Source organism: Oncorhynchus keta, chromosome 25 (genome assembly GCF_023373465.1).
Source record: "Oncorhynchus keta strain PuntledgeMale-10-30-2019 chromosome 25, Oket_V2, whole genome shotgun sequence".
Lineage (NCBI taxonomy): Eukaryota > Metazoa > Chordata > Actinopteri > Salmoniformes > Salmonidae > Oncorhynchus > Oncorhynchus keta.
In genome coordinates, this window is record NC_068445.1 from 49,718,708 (window position 1) to 49,738,412 (window position 19,705).

At 43.9% G+C, this 19,705-nt stretch overlaps 1 protein-coding gene across 2 annotated transcripts in view; it reads right to left on the minus strand.

Moving 5' to 3' along the window:
- adamts3 (ADAM metallopeptidase with thrombospondin type 1 motif, 3) overlaps nucleotides 1-19,705 on the minus strand; it is a 224,615-nt gene that overhangs the window by 66,217 nt on the left and 138,693 nt on the right. For both annotated transcript variants that reach the window (XM_052479894.1, XM_052479893.1), the window contains exons 13-15: nucleotides 17,451-17,626; nucleotides 10,277-10,410; nucleotides 9,410-9,533 (exon numbers count right to left, since the gene is read on the minus strand). In XM_052479894.1, coding sequence (XP_052335854.1) covers nucleotides 9,410-9,533; nucleotides 10,277-10,410; nucleotides 17,451-17,626 — 434 coding nt within the window. The remainder of the gene's footprint in view (nucleotides 1-9,409; nucleotides 9,534-10,276; nucleotides 10,411-17,450; nucleotides 17,627-19,705) is intronic.

A 19,705-nucleotide genomic window follows, 5' to 3' on the forward strand; every position in this document is an offset into this window, starting at 1 on the left:
ACTCATGCAGGGTTTTGTTCCTGCCCTGCTCAAACAAACCTCATTCTACTAACCAGCAGTTCATCAGGAACTTGATGTGTTAGTGAAGTGTTGAAGGAAAGCCCTGCAGTATGTCTCACCAGCATCACCATCAATACCATCACTACCATCACTATCATCAATACCTACATCAATACCAGCATCACCATCAATACCATCACTACCATCACTACCTACATCAATACCATCACTACCATCAATACCATCAATACCATCACTATCATCAATACCTACATCAATACCATCAATACCATCACTATCATCAATACCTACATCAATACCATCAATACCATCACTATCATCAATACCATCAATACCATCACTATCATCAATACCTACATCAATACCATCAATACCATCACTATCATCAATACCATCACTATCATCAATACCTACATCAATACCATCAATACCATCACTATCATCAATACCTACATCAATACCATCAATACCATCAATACCATCAATACCATCACTATCATCAATACCATCAATACCATCACTATCATCAATACCTACATCAATACCATCAATACCATCACTATCATCAATACCATCACTATCATCAATACCTACATCAATACCATCAATACCATCAATACCATCAATACCATCAATACCATCACTATCATCAATACCTACATCAATACCATCAATACCATCACTATCATCAATACCTACATCAATACCATCAATACCATCACTATCATCAATACCATCACTATCATCAATACCTACATCAATACCATCAATACCATCAATACCATCAATACCATCAATACCATCACTATCATCAATACCATCACTACCATCAATACCATCAATACCATCACTATCATCAATACCATCAATACCTACATCAATACCATCAATACCATCAATACCATCACTATCATCAATACCATCACTATCATCAATACCATCAATACCATCAATACCATCAATACCATCAATACCATCACTATCATCAATACCATCACTACCATCAATACCATCAATACCATCACTATCATCAATACCATCAATACCTACATCAATACCATCACTATCATCAATACCTACATCAATACCATCAATACCATCAATACCATCACTATCATCAATACCATCACTATCATCAATACCATCAATACCATCAATACCATCACTATCATCAATACCTACATCAATACCATCAATACCATCAATACCATCACTATCATCAATACCATCAATACCATCAATACCATCACTATCATCAATACCATCAATACCATCAATACCATCACTATCATCAATACCATCACTATCATCAATACCATCAATACCATCACTATCATCAATACCATCAATACCATCACTATCATCAATACCATCAATACCATCAATACCATCAATACCATCAATACCATCACTATCATCAATACCATCAATACCATCAATACCATCACTATCATCAATACCTACATCAATACCATCAATACCATCAATACCATCAATACCATCAATACCATCACTATCATCAATACCATCACTACCATCAATACCATCAATACCATCAATACCATCACTATCATCAATACCTACATCAATACCATCAATACCATCAATACCATCAATACCATCACTACCATCAATACCATCAATACCATCACTATCATCAATACCATCACTACCATCAATACCATCAATACCATCAATACCATCACTATCATCAATACCTACATCAATACCATCAATACCATCAATACCATCAATACCATCAATACCATCACTATCATCAATACCATCACTACCATCAATACCATCAATACCATCAATACCATCAATACCATCACTATCATCAATACCATCACTATCATCAATACCATCAATACCATCACTATCATCAATACCATCAATACCATCACTATCATCAATACCATCAATACCATCAATACCATCACTATCATCAATACCTACATCAATACCATCAATACCATCACTATCATCAATACCATCAATACCATCACTATCATCAATACCATCAATACCATCACTATCATCAATACCATCAATACCATCAATACCATCAATACCATCACTATCATCAATACCATCAATACCATCACTATCATCAATACCATCAATACCATCAATACCTACATCAATACCATCAATACCATCAATACCATCAATACCATCAATACCATCACTATCATCAATACCATCAATACCATCACTATCATCAATACCATCAATACCTACATCAATACCATCAATACCATCAATACCATCAATACCATCACTATCATCAATACCTACATCAATACCATCAATACCATCACTATCATCAATACCATCACTACCATCACTACCATCAATACCATCAATACCATCAATACCATCACTATCATCAATACCATCAATACCATCACTATCATCAATACCTACATCAATACCATCAATACCATCACTACCATCACTATCATCAATACCTACATCAATACCATCAATACCATCACTATCAACAATACCATCACTATCATCAATACCTACATCAATACCATCAATACCATCACTATCATCAATACCATCAATACCATCAATACCATCAATACCATCAATACCATCAATACCATCACTATCATCAATACCATCACTATCATCAATACCATCAATACCATCAATACCATCACTATCATCAATACCTACATCAATACCATCAATACCATCAATACCATCAATACCATCAATACCTACATCAATACCATCAATACCATCAATACCATCAATACCATCACTATCATCAATACCATCACTATCATCAATACCATCACTATCATCAATACCATCACTATCATCAATACCATCAATACCATCAATACCATCAATACCATCACTATCATCAATACCATCAATACCATCAATACCATCAATACCATCAATACCATCACTATCATCAATACCATCACTATCATCAATACCATCAATACCATCAATACCATCACTATCATCAATACCTACATCAATACCATCAATACCATCAATACCATCAATACCTACATCAATACCATCAATACCATCAATACCATCAATACCATCACTATCATCAATACCATCACTATCATCAATACCATCACTATCATCAATACCATCACTATCATCAATACCATCAATACCATCAATACCATCAATACCATCACTATCATCAATACCATCAATACCATCAATACCATCAATACCATCACTATCATCAATACCATCACTATCATCAATACCATCACTATCATCAATACCATCAATACCATCACTATCATCAATACCATCAATACCATCACTATCATCAATACCTACATCAATACCATCAATACCATCAATACCATCAATACCATCACTATCATCAATACCATCACTATCATCAATACCATCACTATCATCAATACCTACATCAATACCATCAATACCATCAATACCATCACTATCATCAATACCTACATCAATACCATCAATACCATCAATACCATCAATACCATCACTATCATCAATACCTACATCAATACCATCAATACCATCAATACCATCACTACCATCAATACCATCAATACCATCAATACCATCAATACCATCACTATCATCAATACCATCAATACCATCACTATCATCAATACCATCAATACCATCAATACCATCACTATCATCAATACCTACATCAATACCATCAATACCATCAATACCATCACTATCATCAATACCTACAACAATACCATCAATACCATCAATACCATCACTATCATCAATACCATCAATACCATCAATACCATCACTATCATCAATACCATCACTATCATCAATACCATCAATACCATCAATACCATCACTATCATCAATACCATCACTATCATCAATACCATCACTATCATCAATACCATCAATACCATCAATACCATCACTATCATCAATACCATCACTATCATCAATACCATCAATACCATCAATACCATCACTATCATCAATACCATCACTATCATCAATACCATCAATACCATCAATACCATCAATACCATCAATACCATCACTATCATCAATACCATCAATACCATCAATACCATCAATACCATCACTATCATCAATACCATCACTACCATCAATACCATCAATACCATCAATACCATCAATACCATCACTATCATCAATACCATCAATACCTACATCAATACCTACATCACTATCATCACTATCATCAATACCATCAATACCATCAATACCATCAATACCATCACTATCATCAATACCTACATCAATACCATCAATACCATCACTATCATCACTACCATCAATACCATCAATACCATCAATACCATCAATACCATCACTATCATCAATACCATCACTATCATCAATACCTACATCAATACCATCAATACCATCAATACCATCAATACCATCAATACCATCACTATCATCAATACCTACATCAATACCATCAATACCATCACTATCATCACTATCATCAATACCATCAATACCATCAATACCATCAATACCATCAATACCATCACTATCATCAATACCATCACTATCATCAATACCTACATCAATACCATCAATACCATCAATACCATCACTATCATCAATACCATCACTATCATCACTACCTACATCAATACCATCAATACCATCAATACCATCAATACCATCACTATCATCAATACCTACATCAATACCATCAATACCATCAATACCATCAATACCATCACTATCATCAATACCATCAATACCATCACTATCATCAATACCTACATCAATACCATCAATACCATCAATACCATCAATACCATCACTATCATCAATACCATCACTATCATCAATACCATCACTATCATCAATACCTACATCAATACCTACATCAATACCATCAATACCATCAATACCATCACTATCATCAATACCATCACTATCATCAATACCATCACTATCATCAATACCATCAATACCATCAATACCATCAATACCATCAATACCATCAATACCATCACTATCATCAATACCTACATCAATACCAGCATCACCATCACTATCATCAATACCATCACTATCATCAATACCTACATCAATACCATCAATACCATCAATACCATCACTATCATCAATACCATCACTATCATCAATACCATCAATACCATCACTATCATCAATACCATCACTATCATCAATACCATCAATACCATCACTATCATCAATACCATCACTATCATCAATACCTACATCAATACCATCAATACCATCACTATCATCAATACCTACATCAATACCATCAATACCATCAATACCATCAATACCATCACTATCATCAATACCATCACTATCATCAATACCATCAATACCATCACTATCATCAATACCATCAATACCATCACTATCATCAATACCATCACTATCATCAATACCATCAATACCATCACTATCATCAATACCATCAATACCATCACTATCATCAATACCATCACTATCATCAATACCTACATCAATACCATCAATACCATCAATACCATCACTATCATCAATACCATCAATACCATCACTATCATCAATACCATCAATACCATCACTATCATCAATACCATCAATACCATCACTATCATCAATACCATCAATACCATCACTACCATCACTATCATCAATACCTACATCAATACCATCAATACCATCAATACCATCACTATCAACAATACCATCACTATCATCAATACCTACATCAATACCATCAATACCATCACTATCATCAATACCATCAATACCATCAATACCATCAATACCATCACTATCATCAATACCATCACTATCATCAATACCATCAATACCATCAATACCATCACTATCATCAATACCTACATCAATACCATCAATACCATCAATACCATCAATACCTACATCAATACCATCAATACCCTCAATACCATCAATACCATCACTATCATCAATACCATCACTATCATCAATACCATCAATACCATCACTATCATCAATACCATCACTATCATCAATACCATCAATACCATCAATACCATCAATACCATCAATACCATCAATACCATCACTATCATCAATACCATCAATACCATCAATACCATCAATACCATCACTATCATCAATACCATCACTATCATCAATACCATCAATACCATCAATACCATCACTATCATCAATACCTACATCAATACCATCAATACCATCAATACCATCAATACCATCAATACCTACATCAATACCATCAATACCATCAATACCATCAATACCATCACTATCATCAATACCATCACTATCATCAATACCATCACTATCATCAATACCATCACTATCATCAATACCATCAATACCATCAATACCATCACTATCATCAATACCATCAATACCATCAATACCATCAATACCATCAATACCATCACTATCATCAATACCATCACTATCATCAATACCATCACTATCATCAATACCATCAATACCATCAATACCATCACTATCATCAATACCATCAATACCATCACTATCATCAATACCTACATCAATACCATCAATACCATCAATACCATCAATACCATCACTATCATCAATACCATCACTATCATCAATACCATCACTATCATCAATACCTACATCAATACCATCAATACCATCAATACCATCAATACCATCACTATCATCAATACCTACATCAATACCATCAATACCATCAATACCATCAATACCATCAATACCATCAATACCATCAATACCTACATCAATACCATCAATACCATCAATACCATCACTACCATCAATACCATCACTATCATCAATACCATCAATACCATCAATACCATCACTATCATCAATACCATCAATACCATCACTATCATCAATACCTACATCAATACCATCAATACCATCACTATCATCAATACCATCAATACCATCAATACCATCACTATCATCAATACCATCACTATCATCAATACCATCAATACCATCAATACCATCACTATCATCAATACCATCACTATCATCAATACCATCACTATCATCAATACCATCACTATCATCAATACCATCAATACCATCAATACCATCACTATCATCAATACCATCACTATCATCAATACCATCAATACCATCAATACCATCACTATCATCAATACCATCACTATCATCAATACCATCAATACCATCAATACCATCAATACCATCACTATCATCAATACCATCAATACCATCAATACCATCAATACCATCAATACCATCAATACCATCACTATCATCAATACCATCACTATCATCAATACCATCAATACCATCAATACCATCACTATCATCAATACCATCAATACCATCAATACCATCACTATCATCAATACCATCACTATCATCAATACCATCAATACCATCAATACCATCAATACCATCAATACCATCACTATCATCAATACCATCAATACCATCAATACCATCAATACCATCAATACCATCAATACCATCAATATCATCAATACCATCAATACCATCACTATCATCACTATCATCAATACCATCAATACCATCAATACCATCAATACCATCACTATCATCAATACCTACATCAATACCATCAATACCATCACTATCATCACTATCATCAATACCATCAATACCATCAATACCATCAATACCATCACTATCATCAATACCACATCAATACCATCAATACCATCAATACCATCAATACCATCAATACCATCAATACCATCACTATCATCACTATCATCAATACCATCAATACCATCAATACCATCAATACCATCACTATCATCAATACCATCACTATCATCAATACCTACATCAATACCATCAATACCATCAATACCATCACTATCATCAATACCATCACTATCATCACTACCTACATCAATACCATCAATACCATCAATACCATCAATACCATCACTATCATCAATACCTACATCAATACCATCAATACCATCAATACCATCAATACCATCACTATCATCAATACCATCAATACCATCACTATCATCAATACCTACATCAATACCATCAATACCATCAATACCATCACTATCATCAATACCATCACTATCATCAATACCATCACTATCATCAATACCTACATCAATACCTACATCAATACCATCAATACCATCAATACCATCACTATCATCAATACCATCACTATCATCAATACCATCACTATCATCAATACCATCACTACCATCAATACCATCAATACCATCAATACCATCACTATCATCAATACCTACATCAATACCAGCATCACCATCACTATCATCAATACCATCACTATCATCAATACCTACATCAATACCATCAATACCATCAATACCATCACTATCATCAATACCATCACTATCATCAATACCATCAATACCATCACTATCATCAATACCATCACTATCATCAATACCATCAATACCATCAATACCATCAATACCATCACTATCATCAATACCATCACTATCATCAATACCTACATCAATACCATCAATACCATCACTATCATCAATACCTACATCAATACCATCAATACCATCAATACCATCAATACCATCAATACCATCACTATCATCAATACCATCACTATCATCAATACCATCAATACCATCACTATCATCAATACCATCAATACCATCACTATCATCAATACCATCACTATCATCAATACCATCAATACCATCACTATCATCAATACCATCAATACCATCACTATCATCAATACCATCACTATCATCAATACCATCAATACCATCAATACCTACATCAATACCATCAATACCATCACTATCATCAATACCATCACTATCATCAATACCATCAATACCATCACTATCATCAATACCATCAATACCATCACTATCATCAATACCATCAATACCATCACTATCATCAATACCATCAATACCATCACTATCAACAATACCATCATCACTATCAACATCACAATCATCCATACCATCACCACCACCACCATCACTTTCATCAATATCATCATAACCAACACCACCATCAATACCACCATCAGCTATATACAGTGCCTTGCAAAAGTATTCGGCCCCCTTGAACTTTGCGACCTTTTGCCACATTTCAGGCTTCAAACATAAAGATATAAAACTGTATTTTTTGTGAAGAATCAACAACAAGCGGGACACAATCATGAAGTGGAACGACATTTATTGGATATTTCAAACTTTTTTAACAAATCAAAAACTGACTGTTGCTAGGTGATGGACACAGTGAAATGACTGTTGCTAGGTGATGGACACAGTGAGAGGACTGTTGCTAGGTGATGGACACAGTGAGAGGACTGTTGCTAGGTGATGGACTGATGTGGATGTGTGTTGCAGTGTTATGTGTCCCCTACCAGCTTTCTTGGGGGTGCGGGTGAAGGTTCCCTTGATGGTACGACAGTGAGAATTGTCCCCACCACACACTCCACACTTATCCTCCACCTTGTTGGAACCGATCTCTTTGTCGCAGCCAACTTTCTGGAAGACAGAACCACACAGAAAAGCAAGATCCGTCAAGTCTGTTTTTGGGAAATCAGGAGTGATATTTGTAACAAGCTTGAAGCTGTAGTTTAAACCCTTGATTAGCTAGTGGCAAAACATGACATTCAGGAAAGATGCAGACTAATTCTGAAGGAGAGACATTAAGCTGGTTCTTTCACTTCAAATACATGATTTTATCTTCAACATTCATCTGATACTCTGCTACCTTTTACCTGTAACCTTCTTGAGCATTCATATTTCAGAACATTCACTGTCAATGTTTGTCCAGAATATCACCACACTCTCCCCTAACACAATATGTTTGGGGGGCTCCAGAGGGGCGCAGCGGTTTAAGGCACTGCATCTCAGTGCAAGAGGTGTCACTACAGTCCCTGATTCAAATCCAGGCTGCATCATATCTGGCCGTGATTGGGAGTCCCACAGGGTGGCACACAACTGGCCCGGCGTCGTTCCGGGTTTGGCCGAGGTAGACCGTCATTGTAAATAAGAATTTGTTCTTAACTGACTTGCCTAGTTAAATAAAGGTTCAATTAAAAAGAATAATACTAATAATAGTAACACAGAGGGGTAGTCAACTCAAGGCACTCCCCTGACAGATGCTGTAGGGTTAGGTTTGGGTTAGGTTAAGGCTAGGTTACTCACCTAACACTCTCCCCTGATATAGTTGGGTTAGGTTAAGATTAGGTTAGGTAACATTAGGTTAGAGTTAGGTTACTCACCACACACTCTCCTCTGACACAGATGCTGTAGGGGTCTTTGTAGGAGCAGCGTGTCCCATCATGCACCAGCTGCTTCATGTACGCCACGTCAGCAGTCTCCTTCGACTGGCAGTACAGGTGGCACCTCTTATTGGCTGAAACACAGTACAGCTGACTTGGCAACTAAAACTCTCACAAACTTTTACAGATGCACTATTGAGAGCATCCTGTCGGGCTTTAAAAAAAATAAAAACAGCTTTTATCTCAAGGCTATCAGACTGTTCAACAGCCATTACTAGCCGGCTAAAACCTGGTTACTCAACAATGCACCTTTGAGGCTGCTGCCATATTTACATAGACATAGAATCACTGGCCACTTTAATCATCTCATATGTATATACTGTATGCTATTCTACTGTATTTTAGTCAATGCCACTCCGACATTGCTAAATTTCCTAATTCTATTATTTTACGTTGAGATGTGTGTATTGTTGTGAATTGTTAGATACTACTCCACTTTTGGAGCTAGGAACACAAGCATTTCAATACACCCGTCATAACATCTGCTAAATATGTGTATGTAACCCATCAAATTTGATTTGATGCAATCTAAATCAAGTTAAATAAAGGTTAAGTACAAATAAAACAAAATAAAAAGCATGTTGAGGCACAGTGGAGTTCCGTGGCTGGCTAATAGGGCACGTTGAGGCACAGTGGTGCTCCATCACTGGCTAATAGGGCACGTTGAGGCACAGTGGTGCTCTGTGGCTGGCTAATAGGGCATGTTGAGGCACAGTGGTGCTCCGTGGCTGGCTAATAGGGCACGTTGAGGCACAGTGGTGCTCTGTGGCTGGCTAATAGGGCATGTTGAGGCACAGTGGTGCTCCATCGCTGGCTAGTAGGGCACGTTGAGGCACAGTGGTGCTCCGTGGCTGGCTAATAGGGCACGTTGAGGAACAGTGGTGCTCCGTGGCTGGCTAATAGGGCAAGTTGAGGCACAGTGGTGCTCCATCGCTGGCTAATAGGGCACGTTGAGGCACAGTGGTGCTCGTGGCTGCCTAGTAGGGCACATTGAGGCACAGTGGTGCTCGTGGCTGCCTAGTAGGGCACGTTGAGGCACAGTGGTGCTCCGTGGCTGGCTAATAGGGCACTTTGAGGCACAGTGGTGCTCCGTGGCTGGCTAATAGGGCACGTTGAGGCACAGTGGTGCTCCGTGGCTGACTAATAGGGCACGTTGAGGAACAGTGGTGCTCCGTGGCTGGCTAATAGGGCACGTTGAGGCCCAGTGGTGCTCCATCGCTGGCTAATAGGGCACGTTGAGGCACAGTGGTGCTCCGTGGCTGGCTAATAGGGCACGTTGAGGCACAGTGGTGCTCCGTAGCTGGCTAATAGGGCACGTTGAGGCACAGTGGTGCTCCGTGGCTGACTAATAGGGCACGTTGAGGCACAGTGGTGCTCCATCGCTGGCTAATAGGGCACGTTGAGGCACAGTGGTGCTCCGTGGAGAATAGGGCATGTTGAGGCACAGTGGTGCTCCATCGCTGGCTAATAGGGCACGTTGAGGCACAGTGGTGCTCGTGGCTGCCTAGTAGGGCACGTTGAGGCCCAGTGGTGCTCCGTGGCTGGCTAATTGGGCACGTTGAGGCATAGTGGTGCTCCATCGCTGGCTAATAGGGCACGTTGAGGCACAGTGGTGCTCCGTGGCTGGCTAATAGGGCACGTTGAGGCACAGTGGTGCTCCATCGCTGGCTAATAGGGCACGTTGAGGCACAGTGGAATTCCGTGGCTGGCTAATATGGCACTTTGAGGCACAGTGGTGCTCCGTGGCTGGCTAATAGGGCACGTTGAGGCACAGTGGTGCTCCGTGGCTGGCTAATAGGGCACGTTGAGGCACAGTGGTGCTCCGTGGCTGGCTAATAGGGCACGTTGAGGCACAGTGGTGCTCCATCGCTGGCTAATAGGGCACGTTGAGGCACAGTGGAGTTCCGTGGCTGGCTAATAGGGCACATTGAGGCACAGTGGTGCTCCGTGGCTGGCTAATAGGGCACGTTGAGGCACAGTGGTGCTCCGTGGCTGGCTAATAGGGCACGTTGAGGCACAGTGGTGCTCCGTGGCTGGCTAATAGGGCACGTTGAGGCACAGTGGTGCTCCGTGGTTGGCTAATAGGGCACTTTGAGGCACAGTGGTGCTCCGTGGCTGGCTAATAGGGCATGTTGAGACACAGTGGTGCTCCATCACTGGCTAATAGGGCACGTTGAGGCACAGTGGTGCTCCGTGGCTGGCTAATAGGGCATGTTGAGACACAGTGGTGCCCCATCACTGGCTAATAGGGCACGTTGAGGCAAGGTGGAGTTCCGTGGTTGGCTAATAGGGCACGTTGAGGCACAGTGGTGCTCCGTGGCTGGCTAATAGGGCACGTTGAGGAACAGTGGTGCTCTGTGGCTGGCTAATAGGGCAGTTGAGGAACAGTGGTGCTCTGTGGCTGGCTAATAGGGCAGTTGAGGAACAGTGGTGCTCCGTGGCTGGCTAATAGGGCACGTTGAGGAACAGTGGTGCTCCGTGGCTTGCTAATAGGGCACGTTAAGGAACAGTGGTGCTCCGTGGCTGGCTAATAGGGCACGTTGAGGCACAGTGGTGCTCCGTGGCTGGCTAATAGGGCACGTTGAGGAACAGTGGTGCTCCGTGGCTGGCTAATAGGGCACGTTGAGGCACAGTGGTGCTCTGTGGCTGGCTAATAGGGCAGTTGAGGAACAGTGGTGCTCCGTGGCTGGCTAATAGGGCACGTTGAGGAACAGTGGTGCTCTGTGGCTGGCTAATAGGGCACGTTGAGGCACAGTGGTGCTCCGTGGCTGGCTAATAGGGCACGTTGAGGCACAGTGGTGCTCTGTGGCTGACTAATAGGGCACGTTGAGGAACAGTGGTGCTCTGTGGCTGACTAATAGGGCACGTTGAGGAACAGTGGTGCTCCGTGGCTGGCTAATAGGGCACGTTGAGGAACAGTGGTGCTCCGTGGCTGGCTAATAGGGCACGTTGAGGCACAGTGGTGCTCTGTGGCTGACTAATAGGGCACGTTGAGGAACAGTGGTGCTCCGTGGCTGGCTAATAGGGCACGTTGAGCACGTTGAGGAACAGTGGTGCTCCGTGGCTGGCTAATAGGGCACGTTGAGGCACAGTGGTGCTCCGTGGTTGGCTAATAGGGCACGTTGAGGCACAGTGGTGCTCCGTAGCTGGCTAATAGGGCACGTTGAGGCACAGTGGTGCTCCGTGGCTGGCTAATAGGGCATGTTGAGGCACAGTGGTGCTCCGTGGCTGGCTAATAGGGCATGTTGAGACACAGTGGTGCTCCGTGGCTGGCTAATAGGGCAGTTGAGACAGTGGTGCTCCGTGGCTGGCTAATAGGGCACGTTGAGGCCCAGTGGTGCTCCGTGGCTGGCTAATAGGGCATGTTGAGACACAGTGGTGCTCCGTGGCTGGCTAATAGGGCACGTTGAGGCACAGTGGTGCTCCGTGGCTGGCTAATAGGGCACGTTGAGGCACAGTGGTGCTCCGTGGCTGGCTAATAGGGCACGTTGAGGCACAGTGGTGCTCCGTGGCTGGCTAATAGGGCAGTTGAGACAGTGGTGCTTCATCACTGGCTAATAGGGCACGTTGAGGCACAGTGGTGCTCCATCACTGGCTAATATGGCAGTTGAGGAACAGTGGTGCTCCGTGGCTGGCTAATAGGGCACGTTGAGGCACAGTGGTGCTCCGTGGCTGGCTAATAGGGCACGTTGAGGCACAGTGGTGCTCCGTGGCTGGCTAATAGGGCAGTTGAGACAGTGGTGCTTCATCACTGGCTAATAGGGCACGTTGAGGCACAGTGGTGCTCCATCACTGGCTAATATGGCAGTTGAGGAACAGTGGTGCTCCGTGGCTGGCTAATAGGGCACGTTGAGGCACAGTGGTGCTCCGTGGCTGGCTAATAGGGCACGTTGAGGCACAGTGGTGCTCCGTGGCTGGCTAATAGGGCACGTTGAGGCACAGTGGTGCTCCGTGGCTGGCTAATAGGGCAGTTGAGACAGTGGTGCTTCATCACTGGCTAATAGGGCACGTTGAGGCACAGTGGTGCTCCATCACTGGCTAATATGGCAGTTGAGGAACAGTGGTGCTCCGTGGCTGGCTAATAGGGCACGTTGAGGCACAGTGGTGCTCCGTGGCTGGCTAATAGGGCACGTTGAGGCACAGTGGTGCTCCGTGGCTGGCTAATAGGGCAGTTGAGACAGTGGTGCTTCATCACTGGCTAATAGGGCACGTTGAGGCACAGTGGTGCTCCGTGGCTGGCTAATAGGGCACGTTGAGGCACAGTGGTGCTCCGTGGCTGGCTAATAGGGCACGTTGAGGCACAGTGGTGCTCCATCGCTGGCTAATAGGGCACGTTGAGGCACAGTGGTGCTCGTGGCTGCCTAGTAGGGCACGTTGAGGCCCAGTGGTGCTCCGTGGCTGGCTAATTGGGCACGTTGAGGCATAGTGGTGCTCCATCGCTGGCTAATAGGGCACGTTGAGGCACAGTGGTGCTCCGTGGCTGGCTAATAGGGCACGTTGAGGCACAGTGGTGCTCCATCGCTGGCTAATAGGGCACGTTGAGGCACAGTGGAATTCCGTGGCTGGCTAATATGGCACTTTGAGGCACAGTGGTGCTCCGTGGCTGGCTAATAGGGCACGTTGAGGCACAGTGGTGCTCCGTGGCTGGCTAATAGGGCACGTTGAGGCACAGTGGTGCTCCATCGCTGGCTAATAGGGCACGTTGAGGCACAGTGGAGTTCCGTGGCTGGCTAATAGGGCACATTGAGGCACAGTGGTGCTCCGTGGCTGGCTAATAGGGCACGTTGAGGCACAGTGGTGCTCCGTGGCTGGCTAATAGGGCACGTTGAGGCACAGTGGTGCTCCGTGGCTGGCTAATAGGGCACGTTGAGGCACAGTGGTGCTCCGTGGTTGGCTAATAGGGCACGTTGAGGCACAGTGGTGCTCCGTGGCTGGCTAATAGGGCATGTTGAGACACAGTGGTGCTCCATCACTGGCTAATAGGGCACGTTGAGGCACAGTGGTGCTCCGTGGCTGGCTAATAGGGCATGTTGAGACACAGTGGTGCCCCATCACTGGCTAATAGGGCACGTTGAGGCAAGGTGGAGTTCCGTGGTTGGCTAATAGGGCACGTTGAGGCACAGTGGTGCTCCGTGGCTGGCTAATAGGGCACGTTGAGGAACAGTGGTGCTCTGTGGCTGGCTAATAGGGCAGTTGAGGAACAGTGGTGCTCTGTGGCTGGCTAATAGGGCAGTTGAGGAACAGTGGTGCTCCGTGGCTGGCTAATAGGGCACGTTGAGGAACAGTGGTGCTCCGTGGCTTGCTAATAGGGCACGTTAAGGAACAGTGGTGCTCCGTGGCTGGCTAATAGGGCACGTTGAGGCACAGTGGTGCTCCGTGGCTGGCTAATAGGGCACGTTGAGGAACAGTGATGCTCCGTGGCTGGCTAATAGGGCACGTTGAGGCACAGTGGTGCTCTGTGGCTGGCTAATAGGGCAGTTGAGGAACAGTGGTGCTCCGTGGCTGGCTAATAGGGCACGTTGAGGAACAGTGGTGCTCTGTGGCTGGCTAATAGGGCACGTTGAGGCACAGTGGTGCTCCGTGGCTGGCTAATAGGGCACGTTGAGGCACAGTGGTGCTCTGTGGCTGACTAATAGGGCACGTTGAGGAACAGTGGTGCTCTGTGGCTGACTAATAGGGCACGTTGAGGAACAGTGGTGCTCCGTGGCTGGCTAATAGGGCACGTTGAGGAACAGTGGTGCTCCGTGGCTGGCTAATAGGGCACGTTGAGGAACAGTGGTGCTCCGTGGCTGGCTAATAGGGCACGTTGAGGAACAGTGGTGCTCCGTGGCTGGCTAATAGGGCACGTTGAGGCACAGTGGTGCTCCGTGGCTGGCTAATAGGGCACGTTGAGGAACAGTGGTGCTCCGTGGCTGGCTAATAGGGCACGTTGAGGAACAGTGGTGCTCCGTGGCTGGCTAATAGGGCAGATGAGGAACAGTGCTGCTCCGTGGCTGGCTAATAGGGCACGTTGAGGCACAGTGGTGCTCCGTGGCTGGCTAATAGGGCACGTTGAGGCACAGTGGTGCTCCGTGGCTGGCTAATAGGGCACGTTGAGGCACAGTGGTGCTCCATCACTGGCTAATAGGGCACGTTGAGGAACAGTGGTGCTCCGTGGCTGGCTAATAGGGCACGTTGAGGCACAGTGGTGCTCCGTAGCTGGCTAATAGGGCACGTTGAGGCACAGTGGTGCTCCGTGGCTGGCTAATAGGGCATGTTGAGGCACAGTGGTGCTCCGTGGCTGGCTAATAGGGCATGTTGAGACACAGTGGTGCTCCGTGGCTGGCTAATAGGGCAGTTGAGACAGTGGTGCTCCGTGGCTGGCTAATAGGGCACGTTGAGGCCCAGTGGTGCTCCGTGGCTGGCTAATAGGGCATGTTGAGACACAGTGGTGCTCCGTGGCTGGCTAATAGGGCACGTTGAGGCACAGTGGTGCTCCGTGGCTGGCTAATAGGGCACGTTGAGGCACAGTGGTGCTCCGTGGCTGGCTAATAGGGCACGTTGAGGCACAGTGGTGCTCCGTGGCTGGCTAATAGGGCATGTTGAGACAGTGGTGCTTCATCACTGGCTAATAGGGCACGTTGAGGCACAGTGGTGCTCCGTGGCTGGCTAATAGGGCAGTTGAGACAGTGGTGCTCCATCACTGGCTAATATGGCAGTTGAGGAACAGTGGTGCTCCGTGGCTGGCTAATAGGGCACGTTGAGGCACAGTGGTGCTCCGTGGCTGGCTAATAGGGCACGTTGAGGCACAGTGGTGCTCCGTGGCTGGCTAATAGGGCATGTTGAGACAGTGGTGCTTCATCACTGGCTAATAGGGCACGTTGAGGCACAGTGGTGCTCCGTGGCTGGCTAATAGGGCACGTTGAGGCACAGTGGTGCTCCGTGGCTGGCTAATAGGGCACGTTGAGGCACAGTGGTGCTCCATGGCCGGCTAATAGGGCACGTTGAGGCACAGTGGTGCTCCATGGCTGGCAAAAAAAATAATTCTACCTGGAACCAAAAAGTGTTCTCCTATAGGGATAGCTGAAGAACCCTTTTCCCAATGCTTTTTTCTAACCGTGAATACACTACTCACAGTCAGGGTGCTCATAGGGCAGCCAGTGGTGTTTGGTGTTCTGGAACTCAAAGTGGGAGTTGCGTAGCTGGCACTGCTGGGCCCTGAAGTCCTCAAAGTGTTTGGGGCAGTCCTCGGTGTTACACAGCTGGTACTCATAATTCACCCCGGGACAGTCCCCACCGCCGTTAGAGGGGCTGGGGAGAGGGGAGAAACATACACAATCAACATTATACATTTTCTGAAATTACACAAACATATCTACTATCAGGTAGTGCAGGGGTACTTAAATACTATTTGAGAAAGTTCAGTCACACAAATGTCCTGTGTGTGTGTGGTAAAAGGTCCGGATGGATATTTATCAACAAAATGTATCAACAAAAAACCCACCCCACGGCCCATGCCGACCCCAAACTGTTCACACCGCTTCTACACATTTTGCCATGGGCCGAGAGAACATTTTGAAGTTTTAAAGCTATTTTCCTGAAATTCAACACATTCTGGTTAAATCAAATCCAATTGTATTGCCATGTCTTATGTGTGTTCATATGATACATGGGTGACTCAACAAAATCAATGGCGGCTTCCTTTGGGTTGAGGCCCCTGGGCACATAATCTGGCCATGATATTTACAAGATTTAGATAGGCTAACCAGCTAAAATGTGCTAAAATGTACCTACCTTAGCTTACTTACCTACCTACCTACCTAACATGTGCTAGATAGTTTACAAATAACTCTAACATGCCTGGGCAGTTTTTTAAATTCACATTTGTTGAGAACAATTGAGAACAAGTTCTCATTTACAACTATGACCTAGCCAAGAAAAAGAAAAGCAGTTCGACCCATACAACAACACAGAGTTACACATGGAATAAACAAACTTACAGTCAATAATACAGAAGAAATAGTCTCTATACAGTGTGTGCAAATGAGGTAAGATAAGGGAGGTAAGTCAATAAATAGGCCATGGTGGCAAAGTAATTACAATATATCAAATAAACACTGGAATGGTAGATATGCAGAAGATGAATGTGCAAGTAGAGATACTGGGGTGCAACGGAGCAAGATAAATAAGCACAGTATGGGGATGAGGGAGTTGGATGGGCTGTTTACAGATGGGCTATGTACAGGTGCAGTGATCTGTGAGCTGCTCTGACAGCTGCTCTGACAGCTGGTGCTTATTGCTAGTGAGGGAGATATGAGTATCCAGTTTCAGTGATTTTTGCAGTTCGTTCCAGTCATTGGCAGCAGAGAACTGGAAGGAAAGGTGACCAAAGGAAGAATTGGCTTTGGGTGTGACCAGTGAGATATACCTGCTGGAGCGCATACTACGGGTGGGTGCTGCTATGGTGACCAGCGAGCTGAGATAAGGCGGGACTTTACCTAGCAGAGACTTGGAGCCAGTGGGCTTGGCGACGAGTATGAAGCGAGGGCCATCCAACAAGAGCGTACAGGTCGCAGTGGTGGGTAGTATATGGGGCTTTGGTGACAAAACGGATGGCACTGTAATATACTGCATCCAATTGATTGGGTAGAGTGTTGGAGGCTATTTTGTAAATGACATCGCCGAAGTCGAGGATTGGTAGGATAGTCGGTTTTACAATGGTATGTTTGGCAGCATGAGTGAAGGATGCTTTGTTGTGAAAAAGGAAGCCGAGTCTAGATTTAATTTTGGATAGGAGATGCTTAATGTGAGTCTGGAAGGAGAGTTTACAGTCTAGCCAGACACCTAGGTATTTGTAGTCCACATATTCTAAGTCAGAACCGTCCAGAGTAGTGATGCTGGTCGGGCGGGTGGGTGCGGACAGCGATCGCTTGAAGAGCATGCATTTAGATTTACTTGCAATTAAGAGCAGTTGGAAGCCATGGAAGGAGAGTTGTATGGCATTGAAGCTCGTCTGGAGGTTTGTTAACACGGTGTCAAAAGAAGGGCCAGAGTTATACAGAATGGTGTCTTCTGCGTAGAGGTGGATCAGAGAATCACCAGCAGCAAGAGCGACATCATTGATGTATACTGAGAAGAGAGTCGGCCCGAGAATTGAACCCTGTGGCACCCCCATAGACACTGCCAGAGGTCCGGACAACAGGCCCTCCGATTTTACACACTGAACTCTATCAGAGAAGTAGTTGGTGAACCAGGCAAGGCAGTCATTTGAGAAATTTAGGCTGGTGAGTCTGCCGATAAGAATGTGGTGATTGACAGAGTCAAAAGCCTTGGCCAGGCCGATGAATACGGCTGCACAGTAATGTCTCTTATCAATGGTGATATCATTTA